At 41.4% G+C, this 19,364-nt stretch overlaps 1 protein-coding gene and 1 long non-coding RNA gene across 5 annotated transcripts in view; one reads left to right on the top strand and one right to left on the bottom strand.

Moving 5' to 3' along the window:
• The window catches only part of IL7R (interleukin 7 receptor), a 31,845-nt gene that overhangs the window by 8,649 nt on the left and 3,832 nt on the right, over positions 1–19,364 (bottom strand). For all 3 annotated transcript variants that reach the window (XM_085001538.1, XM_085001539.1, NM_001146128.2), the window contains 2 exon segments: positions 18,515–18,653; positions 4,746–4,903 (listed from right to left, as the gene is read on the bottom strand). In XM_085001538.1, coding sequence (XP_084857664.1) covers positions 4,746–4,854 — 109 coding nt within the window. In that variant the 5' untranslated portion in view covers positions 4,855–4,903; positions 18,515–18,653.
• On the top strand, positions 7–18,581 carry LOC106508147 (uncharacterized). 2 transcript variants are annotated; one of them, XR_001304730.3, is made up of 4 exons: positions 7–149; positions 5,232–5,279; positions 10,327–10,404; positions 18,445–18,581. It is a non-coding gene; the product is annotated as an uncharacterized LOC106508147 (long non-coding RNA). The 2 variants fall into 2 exon arrangements; XR_014831160.1 differs by lacking the exon at positions 18,445–18,581 and adding an exon at positions 14,437–14,560.

The raw sequence follows: 19,364 nt of genomic DNA, 5'->3' as shown, positions 1-19,364 counted from the left end.
ACCACCTCTCATCCTGGTCCAGAAACCCCACGTGGGTGACCCCAGGCTCGTTTCTGTGCTCAGCTCTCCACTTGGAGTCACATATTGAAGAGAGTGGAGCCACAGGATGGAGGAGCCCTGAATATTGCTTGGAGGAGCACCGCCCACAGGTTAGAAACACCCATTTTGGCTCTTCTGTGAGCAAAAAATAAACTTATGGGATTTGAGATATATACGTTAGGGCTTATTGGTTACAGCAGCTGCTGAATAATTTTGCATAAAAACACATTCTCTTCCTCTTTTGGGTACTGTATTTTAGGGCTTATTGGTTACAGCAGCTGCTGAACAATTTTACTTAAAAACACAATCCCTTCCTCTTTTGTGTGCTAGAGAAGTTGTTACTAAGTAGCCCCAAAGCAGGAGTATTTGAACGCTGTCTTCCTTATTCCAATAACAGCTGGGAGCCTTAACCTAAGGATCTGTGCCATGGCCCCGGCTCCCAACTCTGTGACTGTGGGCAGCCCCTCCTTCGGTCTTGTTTGCAAGAGCTCCAAACCCCTTTCTGGCATATTCCCCCAGCCTGCCCGCCTAGGGTCGAATGCTCTATATACGAAACGCAGTTGGAGGGAGATAGGTATTATTTTAGGCAGAACAAACCTGGAGCAAGTATTGAAATCCCAGGAGTGCATGTGCGTCCGCCAGGCCATCTCCTGCCATTGACTTGGGGCTTCCCTGTCTTGGCCTCCTCACTGCTCTCTCGCTAAACCTGGGACATTAGGTGTCAAGGGGTGGGGCAGCTACGTGCTTGCATGGCTCATCTCAGACAGAGATTGGGGGATGCAGAGGTTAAACGCTAACTGCAACAAGTATTCATGAGACAAGTACGAATCTGAGATGAGTATTAATGACGAGTGTGCGTTCATCACAAGTTCACTCAGTAGACTGAGCTAGATTCAAGGCTCTAAGAGCTGGGCTTTGAGAATGGGTTGCCACCCAAGTCAAATGAGCTCCTGTGCTAAAGGTGGACCCCCTGGCTGCACTCACTTGCTGGGGGTGGTGGCTGCCTAAGTGTCTCCTGCTTTGATTTCCCCCAGGTACCGAAAAAGAGGAAGCAGTTCCTTCTTTACCCTCGAATGTCTTGTGAAAGGGGAAGTGTGCCCTTTTCTTTTACCCTTAGATGCCCTTAAAAAGGGAAGATACCCTACAGGGAAGCAGGAAGAAAGGTAGCGAGTGGGTGTGGACAAACAGACCAACAGAGGAGACCGTCAGCCCTTGGACACCAGTTCCTACCGCCCATCCAGGGAAATGATTAATATGCACATTCTCAGCTAAACCCCTGACACTCAATTCCTTGCCCCGGCCCCACCTCCCAAGGCCTCTCAGTAACGGAGGCATTAAGGGAGGACCAGACTGATACTGAGGATACACCCACCATTGTGCCAGCTGCTTTCCTTATGCCATTTTGCATCAAACGATCACTCATCACCACTATACCGAGGACGGAAATGAGTCTGAGAGGTTGATCAGCTCAGTTCAGGCCCCTGTAGGATGAGTTCGTGGGATTTAAATCCGCTTCCATCTGACTCTGAGTCGTGCTCTCCTTCATTGGCTATGGCCCCTGTGCTCAGCTGTCTCAGACGGGCTCGTCCAGGCCTGCTCCGCACAGGTCTGCCTCTGAGCCCAATGGCGTATTTCAGTAGATTAGACAATGGTGCTCATCCCTCTAACAATATTTTTTTTTTTTTTTTTTTTTTTTTTTTTTTTTTTTGCTATTTCTTTGGGCCGCTTCCGCGGCATATGGAGGTTCCCAGGCTAGGGGTCCAATCGGAGCTGTAGCCACCGGCCCACGCCAGAGCCACAGCAACGCGGGATCCGAGCCGCGTCTGCAACCTACACCACAGCTCACGGCAACGCCAGATCCTTAACCCACTGAGCAAGGGCAGGGACCGAACCCGCGACCTCATGGTTCCTAGTCGGATTCGTTAACCACTGCGCCACGACGGGAACTCCTCTAACAATATTTTTAAAAGTTAATTTATTCTCGGGACAACCTGAACTACTATATAGATGTACCCTGACAAGAAAAGTAGGGAAACAGAAAGCCACCCCTCTGGCTTTATTGGGGGCCAGAATCTAAAGGAGGAGGGTTAAGTGAGGGAGCAGGTGGTCTCATCAGAAGCACCCACATCCAATTTAATTCAAGGACAGTTCTGTTAATGAAATGGCACATTAAGAACCAGAAGAAGAGGCTACTGGGAGACACACCCACACCACCGCTTATCCTGCTTGCCTGGGGTTAAGGGGCACTTTTCAAAGGGGTGCTTACACCCCCTCTTCCACAGATGCATGCTACCAGTGGTGTGCATGCCCTGTCTCTCCCCCTCGCCCCTCGGATGAGGTAGCCAATCAAGTTTGCCATCTACTGGGTGGTACAGACTCTGGACCTTTAAGAGCTTTGGCCTTATGAGAGTTGGGGAGTCTGAGGGGGCAGGGTGCCACCGGGAGCCTGCGGGTGCACCCTGAGGGTTCACATGCTCATCCTCTAAAATGCATGTGGGTCCTGGGTGTTGCTGTGAGCCACTGTAAGAAAGGGCCCTCCCCTGGGGCTCTAGGACTCTGTCACAGGACTGAGGATCTCTGCCCTCTGTCTGCTCTCCCGGAGGGAAGACATATTTGCAGTGTGAATGGTGAACCTTTAGATACCAGGCACCCTGTACACAAACTGAACTTCCATCCATAGAAGCCTAATCTCCAAATGCTCAAAACCCAGCTAGCTTGTGTCCCATGTCTGAGATACCCCCACCCTAGATGGCATTCCTTCTGCTTGGGCCTGATGTCTCTTTTCCACCACCTCCGCTTCTTTATAAGGTAGTTGCTCACACATGGAACTTCTGCTTTTACCCCTCCCTGTCTTAGGGATACAATGCTGGGGATAGATTCCAAGCTTCTCTTTATTGTCTCTAATGAGGATTACTCTGTTACCTTTCATTTTTTTTAGAAGGGTGAATAAAGGGTTTGGAGAATAGGGAGAGACAGAGCCATAGTGTTTAAAACCAGCAAAAGAATGCACCTCTTCGATCACTTTGAACAGTTTTTCCTCTCTGTATATTGTTCGACTTGTAAATCTCCATAGGGGGAATAAGTACAACCAGTGAGATTCCATTGCACTGATGATATCAGAACTGGTTTAGACATTCCCCACCACCAGGGATTTCTGAGGTGTTCAAAAAGAACCTTCTTCAGTGTCATAAATCTGTAAGTAATGGGAAAAACCTTTTGTGTTTATATGCCCCATCTTTCTGATTGTTTTGATTTACTTCCTTGGTAACTGAATAGAGAATTGGTAATTAATATTGACTCATGGAGTTCCCATCGTGGCTTAGCGGTTAACGAACCTAACATCCATAAGGACGCGGGTTCAATCCCTGGCCTCTCTCAATGGGTTAAGGATCTGCTGTTGCTGTGAGCTGTGGTGTAGGCTGCAGACACAGCTCGGATCTGGCGTTGCTGTGGCTGATGCGTAGGCCAGAGGTTACAGCTCCAGTTAGACCCCTAGCCTGGGAAATTCCATATGCCACAGGTGTGGCTCTGAAAAGACAAAAATACAAAATATATATATATATATATATATAGACTCATAACCAGATCATTGAATGCATTTAATGATTCTTCTTCTTATATATATAGATATTATATAGAACCAAAGGAAACATGCAGATGAATCTAGTGACTCAAATTGTAATTTATTTGTAATATAATAATTATCATTTTGGGGGTCCAAGTGTAACATGTGTACTTTAGCCCAAATCAGGTTTAACTACGTATCACTTCTTGATACTACATTTCCTAGGAAGGTGTGATAGTAATTTTATGTGTTAACGTGGCTAGGCTATGGCGCCCAGCTGTTTGGCCAAAAACTAGTTGAAAGGTTTATTCTTAAAGACATGGGTTAACATTTAAATCAGTAGACTCTGAGTAAAACAGATTACCCTCTAAAATGTGGCAGGCCTCATTCATTCGGATGAAGGCCTTAAAAGCAAAGACTGAGATTCCCTAGAGGAGAAGTGATTCTGTCTTAAAAATGCAGCATAGAAACCTTGTTTGAGCTTCCAGGCTGCCAGGTTGGTCCTGTGCAATTTGCACTTAATATTGCAATATCCACACTTTCCTGAGTTTCTTGGCTTCTGGCTCAACCCTCACGGGTGTCAGACTTGCCAGCCCCTACTATCATCATACCCAGTTCCTTAAAATAAATCTCTCTTTCTCCTCTATCAATCAATCTTATATATCGATTCATCATCTATCTATCTATTATTGGTTCTATTTCCTCTGGAGAACTCTAATACAGAAGGCATATTTACTTTTGAAAAGAACTTGATAATTTAGCTAATATGTTAGATATAAGGGGGCAAGGAATCCAGGAAAAGGAAAGATAAGGAAGGAAAAGACATACGTCGGGGAAGGACAGAAGGACCAGCTCCAGTGATGCATTTCACATGGATGAACTCTCCCTGCACTCAGTAAGTGCCAATCACCTTTTGCATAGCTGAGTTTGAAGACCCTCAGTGTTCTCTCACAGTCAGAATGAATCCTAAGCTTCAAACTTGCATTTCTTTTAAAAATTACGTGCATTAGAGAATTTGGTATTTTCCATTGTAAAGAGTTTTCATGATTTGACTACTTTTAACATGCAGAAAGTTTGGACACAGATACTTGTCTTCAGGTATCTGAAAAATGGCAACATCTTCCCAGAGACAACTTCTTACCTATTTTGACTATTTTCATTTTTCTGCAAGTCATGTTCTTTCCTCCAAGCTTCACACATATTTTGCTGTCTCCAATCAGTAAGAATTTCTTTGTCTTGATGAAATACATCTCTTGCAGTTTATTAAAACTCAGGCAATTTATGTCCAAAAGGCCCCCACTATGGAAACAAAAAAGGAATTTATTTTAATTCAAGTAGGAGTTTCTGTATAGAATGGAATAGCATCAGAGGTACATTTTAGTTATGTAGCTTTAACTCTGACCATAAGGTAGGTGCCTATTAGGGAAAGAAAGGTAATTAAAATAACAGCTTTTTGCTGCCATTATAATCAGCATAGATTTACTGAAGCTTTAGATGCCATGGAACCTGAAATAGTCAAAGTGTGTTTGTGAAAATAATGGAAAATTCTAAGCTTTTAATAATTGATACTGGGAGATAAATACTATGTTTAGGTGGGAAGGTAACTGCTTTTTTCGATGTTCTGCAGGAATAAATTGAAGAAATAAATCCTCTAAAGAAACATTGACCAAAAAAGGTAAAAAGAAAAATAGCCTAAAGGATTGTATATATGAAACTGTATATACTTGATGCATAATTTGAGGATTTTCACAGGTAATTTTGACTGTGCTCCACTTTTAACTAATTAACAGACTTTAACATCAACCCCTTGCCCCATGCTTCCTAGAGAAGTATGCAGCAATGCTCTAGGAATTGAATTATGTCACTTCTGTAACCCTCTATTCCCAATTAAGATCAGGCTTTTAGGAAACTGAAGAGAAAAATTGCCTAGTATGCAACTGCATCAAAAGCTCCAAAGTGTACTCTCTTAAAAAAATTCCTGTTTAAAAAAAGTTTAGGAGTTCCCGTGTGGCTCAGCAGTTAACGAACTCGACTAGCATCCATGAGGACGTGGGTTTGATCCCTGGCCTCACTCAGTGGGTTAAGGATGTGGCATTGCTGTGAGCTGTGGTGTAGGCACAGACAAGGCTCAGATCCTGTGTTGCTGTGGCTCTGGCGTAGGCCAGTGGCTATAGCTCCGATTTGACCCCTGGCCTGGGAACCTCCATATGCCGCAGGTGCGGCCCTCAAAAAGGCAAAAACAAAAACAAAAACAAAACAGTTTAAGTTTTAGTTCCACTAATGGCAGAGGAGCTTATATCACACTAACTCCCGAACATACAACTACTATAAACCTTGAACAAGATATTTTTGAAAATACTATTTAAAAGCATTGAAGAATAACCAAATGCAGGCAGAAAACTATGGGGCATTTAATATTTTAGAAAAGGGTGGACTAGATCCGTGTTTCTCTGTTGTTATTTGTTTTGTTTTGTTTTGTTTTATCTGAGGGCACTTCTCAGGTTACATTGTGATAGGCATCTAGAATCTAACAGAAAGCCAGTTTAACTGCCTTGAGAAGTTAGAGGACAGAATTTTGGTTTGCCTGAGTGGCTGGGTACTTTTAAGTGGGACCAAGCCTAGATATGAGGAAGTTTTAGAGATAGAAGATACCGAGTCTGCATATAAACTCTGCTTAAATTATTATTTGTCCTCTTAATTGTGCGCATGTGGAGGAAACTCCAAAGAAACCATGGCAATAGATAGAAGGCTCTGGAAAGGACTAAGAAGAAATTTTAGGTGCTGCCTCAAAGGAAGAATTTGGAGAGTAATCCAGCCAAGATAAAAGAGCTAAAATTAATACTCACCAGAGGAAGTTATCAAAATTCAATGGAAACTGACCCCAAGATGACCTAGATGTTGGAACTAGCAGAAAAGGGCTTTTCAGCAGCTTTTGTAAATATGCTCAAGAGCTAAACAAAAAATATGGTCATACTTATCTAATGGATGTAAAATCTTAGTCAAGAAGTGGAAACTACAGGGATAAAATGAGAATACTATAATTGACAAGTACGAATGTAAACATTTTAAAAATTTTCTGGAAAAAATGTATAGAAGGGACTTAATAGCAGATAGAAGATGGCAGAAGGAAAGGTTAGTGAACTTGAAGATAGAGCAATAGACATTGTTTAGTCTGAAACAACAGAAAGTCTCATTGACCTGTGGGACACTATCAAGGGGACAGGTAAATATGAAATAGAGCTCCAGGAAAAAAAAAGAGAGAGAGAGAGAGAGAAATTGGCTGAAAAATATTTAGAGAATTAATGTCCCCACATTTCCCAAATGTGGCAAAAATATCAACTTTTAGGTTAAAAAAAAAAAAAAAAACCTCAGGAAATCCAAACAGGATAAATACAAAGGAAACCACACTTGGGCACATCATAGTCAATGGCTGAAAAACAAAGGCAAATAAGACATCTTGAAAGCATCCAGAGAAAAATATCCCTTCTCATCAGGAATTATGTGAACCAAAATACACTGGGATGATCTTTATTTATTTATTTATTTATTTATTTTGTCTTTTTGTCTTTTTGCTATTTCTTTGGGCCGCTCCCGCAGCATATGGAGATTCCCAGGCTAGGGGTCAAATCAGAGCTGCAGCCACCGGCCTACGCCAGAGCCACAGCAACACGGGATCCGAGCCGCATCTGCAACCTACACCACAGCTCACGGCAACGCCGGATCGTTAACCCACTGAGCAAGGGCAGGGACCGAACCCGCAACCTCATGGTTCCTAGTCGGATTCGTTAACCACTGCGCCACGACGGGAACTCCGGATGATATCTTTAAAACTTTGAAAGGGAAAAAAAAAATAACTTTTGAATCCTTATAGTACAAAATATTTTTCAAAAATGAAGGCAAAATAAAGTTATTCCAGCTATATAAAAATTGAGATAATTTGTTTTAGGAAGTTCTTTAGACCAACAAAAAAAATTGAGATAATTTGTTTTAGGAAATTCTTTAGACCAAAGAGAAATAATATTAGGTGGAATTTCGTATCTCAGAAAGCAATTAGGTGTACCAGAAGGACAATACATACTTTTTTTCCCTCTTAAATTCTTTAAAGATTGTTCAAAGCAAATACTCTAACGCTATTGTGGCATTTACAATATATGTAGCTACAAAATATATAACATTAGTATGAAAGCTGGAATGTGATAAGTGCAACTCTACTGTTCAAGTTTCTTATATTTTACGTGAAATAGAACAACATTAACTCTAAACTCTGATAAGAAATGGTTGAATATTGCAACACTGAAATCAATCTCAAAAGAGATATTGCCCCAAAGTGAAAATGTGGAAGAAATTTAATGTTTCAATAGTTCTATTTCTTTCAAAGAAGTTAAATTTATCATAATTTTTCTCATAAAGAAAACTTCTTTCCCAAAAAGCTAGTGAATTCTATCAAATATATATGAAATACTACCAACCCTACAAAATTCTTTCAGAAGGTAGTGGAGAAATGAATGCTTCCCACCTTATTTTATGAAGTTACTTCAAGCCTGGTACCAAAAGCTGGTAAAAATGTTACAGAAAAGAAGTTTATGAATTAATATTCCTCGAGAAAATGTTAACACATTGATGTTAACATATAATGACAGAGTAGAATGCATTGTAGGATATCCAGGTAGGCTTAACAATCAAAGATCAATCAATATATTTCACCACATGAACAGAATAAAAGACAAATAATCTGACCATCTCAAGTGATGTAGAAAAAGCATATGACAGAATTCAACATCCATTATGATAAAACTCTCAGCAGACACTTCCTCAACCAGATAAAGAGCATTTACAGTAAGTCTATAGTTAATGACATACTTAATGTTGAGTGGACAGTTTTCTCCAAAGGTAAGGACAAGGCAGGAATATCCATTTGTACCACTTTTATTCAACGGTGTTAGACCCAGTGCATAAGCAAGAGAAACAAATAAAAAAGCACCAGTTTGTAAAGAAAGAAAAGACTTTCTTCACTTGCAGATATGTTTGTTCACATGGAAAAGATTCTCCAACACAATTATAGAAACTAATATAGTGAATTCATCAAGGTCCACATACAAAAGTCAATTATACTTTTATATATGGACTAGTGTCCCGAAATTGAAAAATAAATCTGAAAAGTATCAACTCCATTTATAATGGCAATAAAAGCAAAATGCTTAGAAATAAAATTATTAAAAGATGGTCCAGCCCTTTGCAATGGAAACTGCAGAACATTTTTGAGAGCTATTAAAGGGGCTCGAAATAAATAGAGAGCTACATTCATGGATATGCAAATGCAGCAATGAAAACATTGAAATTTCCCCCAAATGGATGTATATAATATTAATCAAAATCTCAGCAGGATTTCCTTAATAAATAGGCAAGCTGATTCTAAAATTTACGTTGAATTACAAAAAAACTCAGAATAGCCAACAACACTGAAAAAGTAGAACAAATAAGGAGGACCCAGAGCACCTGACTTCAAATTTACTAGGAAATTATTATAAACAGGACAGTTTAGGAGTTCCTGTTGTGGCTCAGTGGTTAATGAATCTGACTAGGAACCATGAGGTTGCGGGTTCGATCCCTGGCCTCGCTCAGGGGGTTAAGGATCCGGCATTGCGGTGAGCTGTGGTGTAGGCTGCAGACACGGCTCGGATCTGGTGTTGCTGTGGCTCTGGTATAGGCCAGTGGCTACAATTCCGATTCGACCCCTAGCCTGGGAACCTCCATATGACGCGGGAACGGCCCTAGAAAAGGCAAAAAGACAAAAAACAGACAAACAAACAAAAAACAGGACAGTTTGGCACTGGCACAAGGATAGAAATATTGATCAATGGAAAAAACAGAGGGTTCAGAAATAGGCTCACACATATAAGGTTGATTGATTTTGTTAAGGTTAAGTGATTGTAAATGTATGCACCCAATCAGTTCGGTGGGAAATAAAAAAATTCTTCGACAAATTGTCTTGAAACAACTGAGCACACGTATGGAAAATATGAATCTCAATTTTGCAAAAAACTAATTGGGTCTGGAGGATAGCTCTAAATATAAAAGCTGAAACTATGAATTATTTAGAAGAAAACATCAGAAAGTATCTTCCTAGTTTTGAAAGTAGATAAAGAGAGTTGTGACACTAAACATAGAAGAGAAAAATCAAATACCCTGGGCTTCATCAAAATGAAAATCTTCTGCTTATTAAAATCTGCCATTAATAAAATGAAATGGCCAGATATAGGCTGGCAGAAAATTATTGTGACACATAATCTGACATGAGAATTGTATCCAGAACATCTAAAGAATTCCCACCCATCAATAAAAAAAGGACAAATAACTCAACAAAAAAAGACAAAGGACTTTAACAGGTACTTGCCAAAAGAGAATATACCAACAGTGCCTGGGAATAAAGTCAACATTATGTGTTATTTGGGAAATGTAAAAAAAAAAAAAAAAAATCATGATTCTGTTTCAAAGCCAAATATTGGACATGCCCTGTATCTCTCATATATTGCTGGGAGCAGAGGAGAATGGTATAACCACTTTGGAAGACTATTGGGCAGGTTTTTTTTTTTTGTTGTTGTTAATAAAGTTAAATACACACCCACCCTATGATATTGTAATTCTTTTTTTTTTTTTTTTTTTTTTTTGTCTTTTTGCTATTTCTTTGGGCCGCTCCTGAAAAAACCCACATGTCCATCAAGAGAAGAAAAGATGAAAAATGTGTGATATTTTTTGAACAGTGGAATTAACCCTCAGCAATTGAAAAGATGAGCCAAGAGGTAGGCATCAGCATGGATAATGATGGATTATTATCTCAAAACATTTTGCTGTGTGAAAGAAGTCAGAAGAGAGCGAGTGGTGTGTTATTTCATTTATAAAACTGATCAGAAACTGGCAACACCAAAGGGTGATGGGATTCAGATCTGTGACTGAGCCCTGGGGTTGGGGACAGATGAGGAGGAGACAAGCGGAATGTCTGCTCACTCGGCTGAGGCAATGGCTACGTGTTAAACACATTTCGCAAACCTCACTTACTAGCTGTACGTTTTATAGTAGGTCATGAACTGTCCTTGAAAAAGAAAGTGAGATTACATTAATAAACTACATGAAAATTAAAGCATGTCTTCTTTTAGTAAAAGTAATTAAACAATACAGAATAAAAGTGAAATTACTCATTTCTCAGCTTTCCTTCAACCCTCAATTTCACTTACCATAACGCCTGTGATAACCATGGTTACCAGTTTGTTTTTCCTACATGCTCTTTAAATCCAGACAAAAAGCCCTCAAAAGAGCTATAACAGGGTCAAATTGGAAGTGAGGATCATGGAAGAAAAAAGTTGTATCCATGAAGAGAAATCTTCTCATTAATCAGATATTAAAAAAAAAAAAAAAAACCCAAACCAAAACAAAACAGGAGTTCCTGTTGTGGCGCAGTGGTTAACGAATCCGACTAGGAACCATGAGGTTGCGGGTTCTATCCCTGGCCTTGCTCAGTGGGTTAAGGATCCGGCGTTGCTGTGGCTGTGGCGTAGGCCGGCGGCTACAGCTCCGATTGGACCCCTGGCCTGGGAACCTCCATATGCCACAGGAGCGGCCCTGGAAAAGGCAAAAAGACAAAATAATAATAATAAAAATAAAAATAAAAAAATAAAAAATAAAATAACGACAGAGAATATATTCTAAAAAGTGCATTCACATCCTGCAACCTAGAAATGTGTGTTTGTTTTCCTTGTTGAATTGGATGTGTGTACGCTTTTCTCTGTCTTTGCTCATGTGAGCCCTTGCCAGGCTCGTTCCTGAACTCTGAACAGAAAGAACACATTTGTGTGGCTTGAGGTGAGGTGGGCATGGAGTTAGAATCTGAAAAGAATCCCTCAAACTAAGGTGCAGAATCTCTCACTTTTGGGCTGCTATGGTCTGAGTAGTTAAGCTCCTACAGGCAGGAAAAAAATGGAGATTGGTGAAGAAATTTTATTAATTGGATACATGTATTTATTGTGTGTAGGACATTCCTTAAAATTGTCATTCCCCCGCACCCATATAGCTTTTTTGTTAACTGCTATCTTTTTGGCTATTGTAGTTGTTCTGGCTTGTGTGTGTGTGTGTGTGTGTGTGTGTGTGTGTGTGTGTGTGTGTGTGTGTGGTTTTGGAGTTGTAGAGTATGTCCTATGCTGGGCTATATGGCTTTTCCTATTTGGAAGAGTGAAAATAAAAAGCACTATTTTTGACATTAAAAAATTATAGTTGATTTAAAAAAGCAAATTAAAAAAATTTTTTTAGGGCTGCACCTGCTGTATATGGATGTTCCCAGGCTAGAGGTCAAATCAGAGCTGCAGCTGCCCGCCTACGCGGCAGCCGCAGCTACAGCAGCATGGGATACGGCATCTGCGAACTATGCCGCAGCTTGGGGCAATGCAGGATTCTTAACTCACTGAGCAAGGCCAGAGATTGAACTTGCATTGTCATGGATACTAGTCAGGTTCTTTTCTGCTGAGCCACAGTGGTAACTCCCCACTGAAAATCAAGTTTTAAGATAAGCTAGAGGGATTCTGGGGCATATGCTTGGGAAGAATGTTAGAGCAGAGTTCTGAAGATGGCAACACCATCATGATTTCTTGAATAAAGACAGAGAGGAGAACTGGGTCCGGATCTCATTCTTGAATTTTAGGTAAAGGTAATGTGGAGAAATTAGAAGGACATGTTTTGTACTTCAATCATTGAGTTTAGAATATATTTGAAGTAAAGCATATGTGGAATGTTCAATTGCAGATTCTTAACTTGTAGCAAGGTTGTGTTGCTGTTGGGAGTTTAAGAAGAATCTATCATGGGAGTTCCTGTTGTGGCTCAGTGGTTAATGAATCTGACTAGGAACCATGAGGTTGAGGTTGTGGGTTCGATTCCCGGCCTTGCTCAGTGGGTTAAGGATCCGGCGTTGCCGTGAGCTGTGGTGTAGGTTGCAGACGCGGCTCGGATCCCACGTTGCTGTGGCTCTGGCATAGGCTGGTGGCTATAGCTCTGATTCAACTCCTAGCCTGGGAACCTCCATATGCTGTGGGTATAGCCCTAGAAAAGGCAAAAAGACAAAAAGACAAAAAAAAAAAAAAAAAAAAAAAGAAAAAGAAGAATCTATCACGGTATTCTCAGTTCATGCTTTCCAGGGAATCAGGATAATAAGCACCAACAATGAAAGGTCACCACATGGTGGTCTTGTCAGCCTGAGTCCTTTAAGGGCTCTTGGCTCCAGGAGCTGCCTTATGTTGGAGGGGAAGCTGTGCCAAGAGACTAAGAGAAAGCCGCAATCTAGAACAGATAGCCTTGCTCTGTGCCACCACAGAGCTAACTAGAACATTAAAAATGGTTCAGGATTATATTGCCCAATGCAATAGTCACTACCTCACATGTGGATACTGAGCCCTTGAAATAGGGCTAGTCCAAATTGAGATGTGCCCTCAATATGAAATAGCAGATTTGAAAGATGTAGTATGTGAACAGAATGTAAAATACCCCAGGAATAATTTTTGTTCATAACTGCTGATATGTTTAAATAATCATATTTTGGATATATTACATTAAATAAAATATGTATGTATTTTTTGCTTTTTTAGGGCTGCACCTGGGAAGTTCCCAGGCTATGGGGTTGAATCGGAGCCAGTTGCCAGCTTGCGCCACAGCCACAGCAACTCAGGATCTGAGCTGCGTCTGCGACTTTCACCACAGCTCACGGCAATGCCAGATCCTTAACCCACTGAACCCACATCCTCGTGGATACTAGTTGGGTTCATTACCACTGAGCCACAATGAGAACTCCAAAATATTATTATTATTATTATTATTATTATTATTTTGTCTTTTTAGGGCTGTGCCCGTGGCATATAGAGGTTCCCAGGCTATGGGTCGAATTGGAGCTGTAGCTGCCAGCCTACATCACAGCCATAGCAATGCGGGATCCTTAACCCGCTGAGCGAGGCCAGGGATTGAACCCACATCTTCATGGATACTAGTTGGGTTCATCATTGCTGAGCCACAGTGGGAACTCCAAAATATTATTAAGGTTAATTTTCAGCCATTTCTTTTTCTTTTTTCTTTCTTTCTTTAATTTGGCTGCATCTGTGGCATGCAGAACTCCCCAGCCAGGGATCAAACCCAAGTCATAGTAGTGACAATTTGGGATCCTTAACAGCTAGGCCACCAGGGAACTGCCCCCCTCCTTTTAAAATGTGGTTACTAGAAAATATTAAATTACATACATTACTCACATATTTGTGGGTTGAGAGGTATTTCTGTTGAACAGACCTGTTCTAGGGTATTTTGGTGGGGAGAAAAGAGCATTGCCAGTACCCAAGGGATACTCTGGGCTGGCAAGTGTAGCCCCATAGGACCTTCCCAAGGGAGATTAACCCTAAGACACTCACACAGAGTCTTCTGTCCTAGAAATAGGGAGAGACTGACGGCTGGGGGCCACAGCGTCTGATTCCTCCTCCCAACTCATCCTTCCTAAACCCGCAATCTCATGTCCTTCAGTGTGATAAATGCATTTCTCTTCCTGGCGCAAACAAATGTTTACATGGAAATCCTAAAAACAAAAACAAACTGTAGTTTTATTCCTCGTTGGGCCCCGAAAGATAGAATCTCTCCCAAAAGTATTAAACACTTTGAACATTACTATGGCTTCCTGTAGAAAGGACTCAATTAAAAAACGACTTGAGGGATATTGATAGTGAGGATATGAGGTGGATCTGGCGGGGTGCAGCCTGTGATATTGCTGGTAATAGATGAAAACAAAAAATGACATATTTATGTGGTATCTGTAGGCGGTACATGGGAGTAACTGCGGTGCCCCCAAGAATGTGGAAATCAAGGAACTACAATGTCCTGAGAGCTGACTATGAAAATTATGCAAACACCTAAAAAGCAAGGCCCCAAATTTACATGTCTGTTGTGTCCTCACAGGTAATATAATTGAAAAAAGTGGGCCTAATTTCAGGACTGAGATTTAATTCTCCATTCACAGAAGCAATCAGAATTCTGTTCAGCTAATGTTTGCTGTTTGGGCCTAGAATTACCAAAACTGATTATTAAAGAGATACTTAGTTTTGTTTTTTTTTTTTTTTAATGGCTGCATCCTTGGCATTTGGAAGTTCCAGGCCAGGGATTGAATCCAAGCTTGCAGCTGCCATCTATGCTGCAGCCGTGACCTACGCCATAGCTGTGACAACACTGCATCTTTCAACCTACTGTGCTAGGCTGAGGATCAGACGCTTGCCTCTGCCGTGACCTGAGCTGCTGCAGTTGGATTCTCTTTTCTTTCTTTCTTTCTTTCTTTCTTTCTTTCTTTCTTTCTTTCTTTCTTTCTTTCTTTCTTTCTTTCTTTCTTTCTTTCTTTCTTTCTTTCTTCTTTCTTTCTTTCTTTTCTTCCTTCCTTCCTTCCTTTCTTTCCTTCCTTCTCTCTCTCTCTCTCTCTTTCTCCCTCTCTCTATCTCCCACGGCATATGGAGGTTCCCAGGCTAGGGGTCAAATTGGAGCTGCAGCCACTGGCCTATGCCACAGCCATAGCAACACAGAATCTGTGCTGCATATGCAACCTACACCAGAGCTCATGGCAACGACAGATCCTTAACCCACTGAGCAAGGCCAGGGATCAAACCTATGTCCTCATGGATGCTAGTCAGATTTGTTTCTGCTGAGCCATGTGGGAACCCCTGCAGATGAATTCTTAACCCGCTGCACCACAGCAGGAACTTCAAGATACCTAGATTTTTAAAGGCTGGCTACTGATTTAAAAACAGCCACTTTGCGATCTGAGTAAAGTAACTCTAGTCTTACAATTGACAGACAAATTTCCTTTGTTTTGCTTCGGTATTTACTAGACAACCTTTGGATCGCATTTTTAACAAAAATCAAACAGCAATGAGAGAATCAAGTACCACATATAGGCACTGACCATAAGCCCAACACTAATCCTTCTATCCCTGATATAAGGTGCTTGTTATGATCAGAGAGCTTCAATGGGCATTCTCACCTCCATGCCTTTTCCAGAGCCTCTTCTTTGTCATTCTAGGTACCAGAGAGCTGCTTAGAGTTCTGGTGAACGAAACATTTCTTGGTCACCTAGTATGAGTGGATTTATATTGATATGAAACATACTGGCCCTTCTGCCCCCAAACACCTGAGCCTGGAGGTCCTGAGCCTGGAGGTCCTGAGCCCACCGTGAATATTTGGGCCGCTGGGATTGTTGCATCAGCCCGAGAGAAGTTGTAGGGCGGTATGCTGCGAATCCAGCTCTGTGACTTTGGCGAATCCAAGTCCATCCCTGAGAGACGGCTCTGCACATTGAACACTAAGTAATTGGTTTCTAAGCCTGGGAGGCTGGAAGCCAGATCAGGCAGGTGGTACATTCTTGTCAAAAAATGCCGCTGGTGAGGCCTCCGGGAAACAACACCTGTTGTAGTCATTACCTGTGTAATGACTTGGGCAGAACGCACTGTTTTCAGTGATTTCCAATTTCTTTCTTTAAAATTTAAGTTTGCAGGAGAAGAAAAGCTCTGATAAAGCTAGTGTCGTTGTGGAAAAGGAGCCCAACCTAACCTGCAAGTACGACGCTATTCAAGCAGCTTTAACTCGAGCTATGTTGCTGCTCTGAACCCAGGAGTTGCCTGAATCTCCCCTTCAAGGTGTGGATACCTTTGCAAAACACCTGTTCTCTAGAAGCACCTTAACCTCTACTGAAGAGTTCATTTTTGCGGAAATGAATCCGACTAGGAATCATGAGGTTGTGGGTTTGATCTCTGGCCTCACTCAGTTGGTTAAGGATCTGGCGTTGTCATGAGCTGTGGTTTAGGTCACAGACATGGCTCAGATCCTGCGTTGCTGTGGCTCTGGTGTAGGCCGGCAGCTACAGATTCGATTTGACCCCTAGTCTGGGAACTTCCATATTCCGAGAGTGCAGCCCTAAAAAAAAACCAAAAACAAAAAAACCCCCAGAAAAACCAACAACAACGAAAAAAGCATTCATTCTTACTGTTTCACACTGAAAACATATCTTTTTTTATCCCACCTGTACCTACGGCATATGGAAGTTCCCAGGCCAGGGGTCGCATCAGAGCCACAGCTGTGACCAATGCCACAGCTGCAGCAATGCTGAGTCCACAACCCACTGCACTGGGCCGGAGATTGCACCAGTGCCTCCACAGAGACAAGCCAGATCATTAACCCACCGAACCCCAGTGGGAGTTCCTGAAAATGTATCTTGAAGCAATTGCCTTCCAACTGAAATATTTGAATCCAACTGAAAAACCCAAACAAACAGAGACTATAGCTGGGTTGAAATACAACGGGAGAATAAAGAGACTTGTTAAAGGAAGTGGGCAAGTTTATTCAAATGGTCAGGGAAGTGGTCAAATACTGTTGTGAGTGAAAGTGGACAGAAGGTCAGCCTCAGCCTCCCCAAGAGAAACCACTGCAATTTACCACTCTGCTGGCTGGAGAGCCCAAAGCGGTCTGTATTGGAGGGGGGTTTAGCCCACAAAAAGTGGTGCATCTTTTGAATGAGTCGTTCATCTGTTTTAGTGGAGTCTAGTTGCTGCACAGATTCTGGACACTGCAGGTTCCTTTTCTCTCGATATAATTTTATTCCTGGAAAGCGTGTTTATCGAAGTGAAGGGTTAGAGGCAGACTGAGAACACACTATGGAATTCAAGTCTAAGGTCATGTTCATCCTACGGCTTGCAGCAGGAGGCCCTCCACGAACAGATACAGGGAATTAACATAAGACATGGGATTCAGGGCTTGTGTCGGCTGGGGATTGTGGGGATTAGCTGAGTGTCTATGGAATGTAAAGAGCCCTCTTTTACTACTGATGGATCTTGACTTTCCTTACTAGGAAACTAACTAAAATTAGGTCATCTGATAAGAATATGGAAATAGCCACAAGTCAGAAATTCATAGTAGAGTGTGTTTTTTTTTTTTTTTTTTTTTCAAGTCATCAGAGATAGTAACCCTGGGCAACAAGAGATGATTTGTAGAAGAAGGAGAAAATAGAGTTTGAAGCTCTTTGCCAAACTTTCCAACCAGATAGAGATTTCCTCTCTATTTGCCTCTCCTTGGAGGCCCCATGAAACCAAGAGCCAACTTAATTCTGTCTATTTTTGGAAAACTGACTCTCTGAAGTCAAACTGTGTCAAGAACATGGCAGTTAGGTCAAGATTCATTGAGTTTTGCCTTAAGGCCTCTTTTACATCACTTATTACGTACTGAGTATGTTTTCTAATTAAATGATTACAGTATTAAATTATTTAATCATCACAACCTCCCTATGAGGGAGTATGTCTCATTTAATAGGTAAAGAAACGGAAGCATAGAAGAGTTATAGAACTTGGCTGGTATTGGGGTTGGAACCCAGGCACCCGTCCTCGAGAGCAGCTTGAAGACACTAGATTATCTCATGTTAGGCAGAGACGGTGGGGAGGAATGTCCCAGGAGAACCAGAATTTAAATTCTGCCACGGGAGTTCCGACTGTGGTGCAGCAGGTTCAGGAATAGGCATTGTCTGTCTCTTCACTGGCTTGGTCAAATTCCCTATGCTGTGGGTGCCAGCAAAAATTAACAAACAAACAAATAAATAAATTCTGCCATGAAGTCTGGAGGGAGGTAGGATTTCCAACATCCATAGCCTCATTTGGCTGCAGCAGCAGGACCCGAAAGATGAATTCATGTGAGTTCCTTTGCTTGGCTTTTTGGTGAAGGACAAGGAGTTCTAGGAAGTTTTTGGAATTATTCAATTTTAATATTTGATAACTAGCCCCGCATTCCCTTTTTTGCAGCTGTGGCCAAGTAGCACATGAAAGAAAGATGGAGGATTTCTAAACACCCATTCAAGGCAACATTCCTCACCATATTTCAAATTCCAGATGGGTGCTGTTGACATCCGGGTCATCAAATGAGCAGGTCAGCAAGTGCTGAGGTCCATCCACTTCCAGCTGACTGTAGCACGAGAAGGAGTAGTCGTCCGGCTCTGCGTCGTCAAAGTCTCCTGGGAAGGAACAAACCTACAGCTGTTAATGAAGCCAAGAAATGCTTCTTTTTGAAATCTGGAGCGATGTTGATGAAATGGCAGCCTTTTGTGGCAGATGTGAAAGAGTGATGATTGTTTATCTGAAGAAGGAAAGCTGGAGGGCAAAGGCAGTAAATAGGATTAAAAAAAAAATCGACACAAAACCTAGCGAGCACAGATTTTTGCTGATAGAAAAGAGTCATCACGATGAATACATAGCCAGAAAGATTTCCAAATATCTCTGCCATTGAGTGCATTAGAGCTCTAGAGTGAAATAATAAACATACACTTTCTTTTGTATACATGGGAATTTCTTCTGTTGGTTTGTACATTTCAAATAAGAAATACTTTATTATTCATATGCTACTGAATCTAGGCTTTGGCTTTATTACAAATCTTCATTTATTTCCTCCTCAACATTTTTTTTTGAATGAAAGAAGATGATAGCTATCTTTCAGTCAGAAGTTCACTTTTTAAAGCAGAAGCTTTCCTTTGCCCAAGTAGATATCCCAGCTAAAAGTTCCATTGATTATCTCCAATGTGTGAATATTTATATAAGGCAATTCATCTTAAGTTTCCAAATGAAGCAAATGTCTTGAGAAAAAAAATTACATGACAGGACCCAGATCTGGCAGACCTTCCCATGAAGCTTAAGAGATATTGCTTCTGTGTTTACACAGCCTTCTTGTA

This window comes from Sus scrofa, chromosome 16 (genome assembly GCF_054392235.1).
Source record: "Sus scrofa isolate SSC_HxYL_T2T_F1_AM1 chromosome 16, Sscrofa_HxYL_maternal_Yorkshire_Landrace_v2.0, whole genome shotgun sequence".
Taxonomy (NCBI): Eukaryota; Metazoa; Chordata; class Mammalia; order Artiodactyla; family Suidae; genus Sus; species Sus scrofa.
This window is presented reverse-complemented; position numbering and strand designations above follow the sequence as displayed.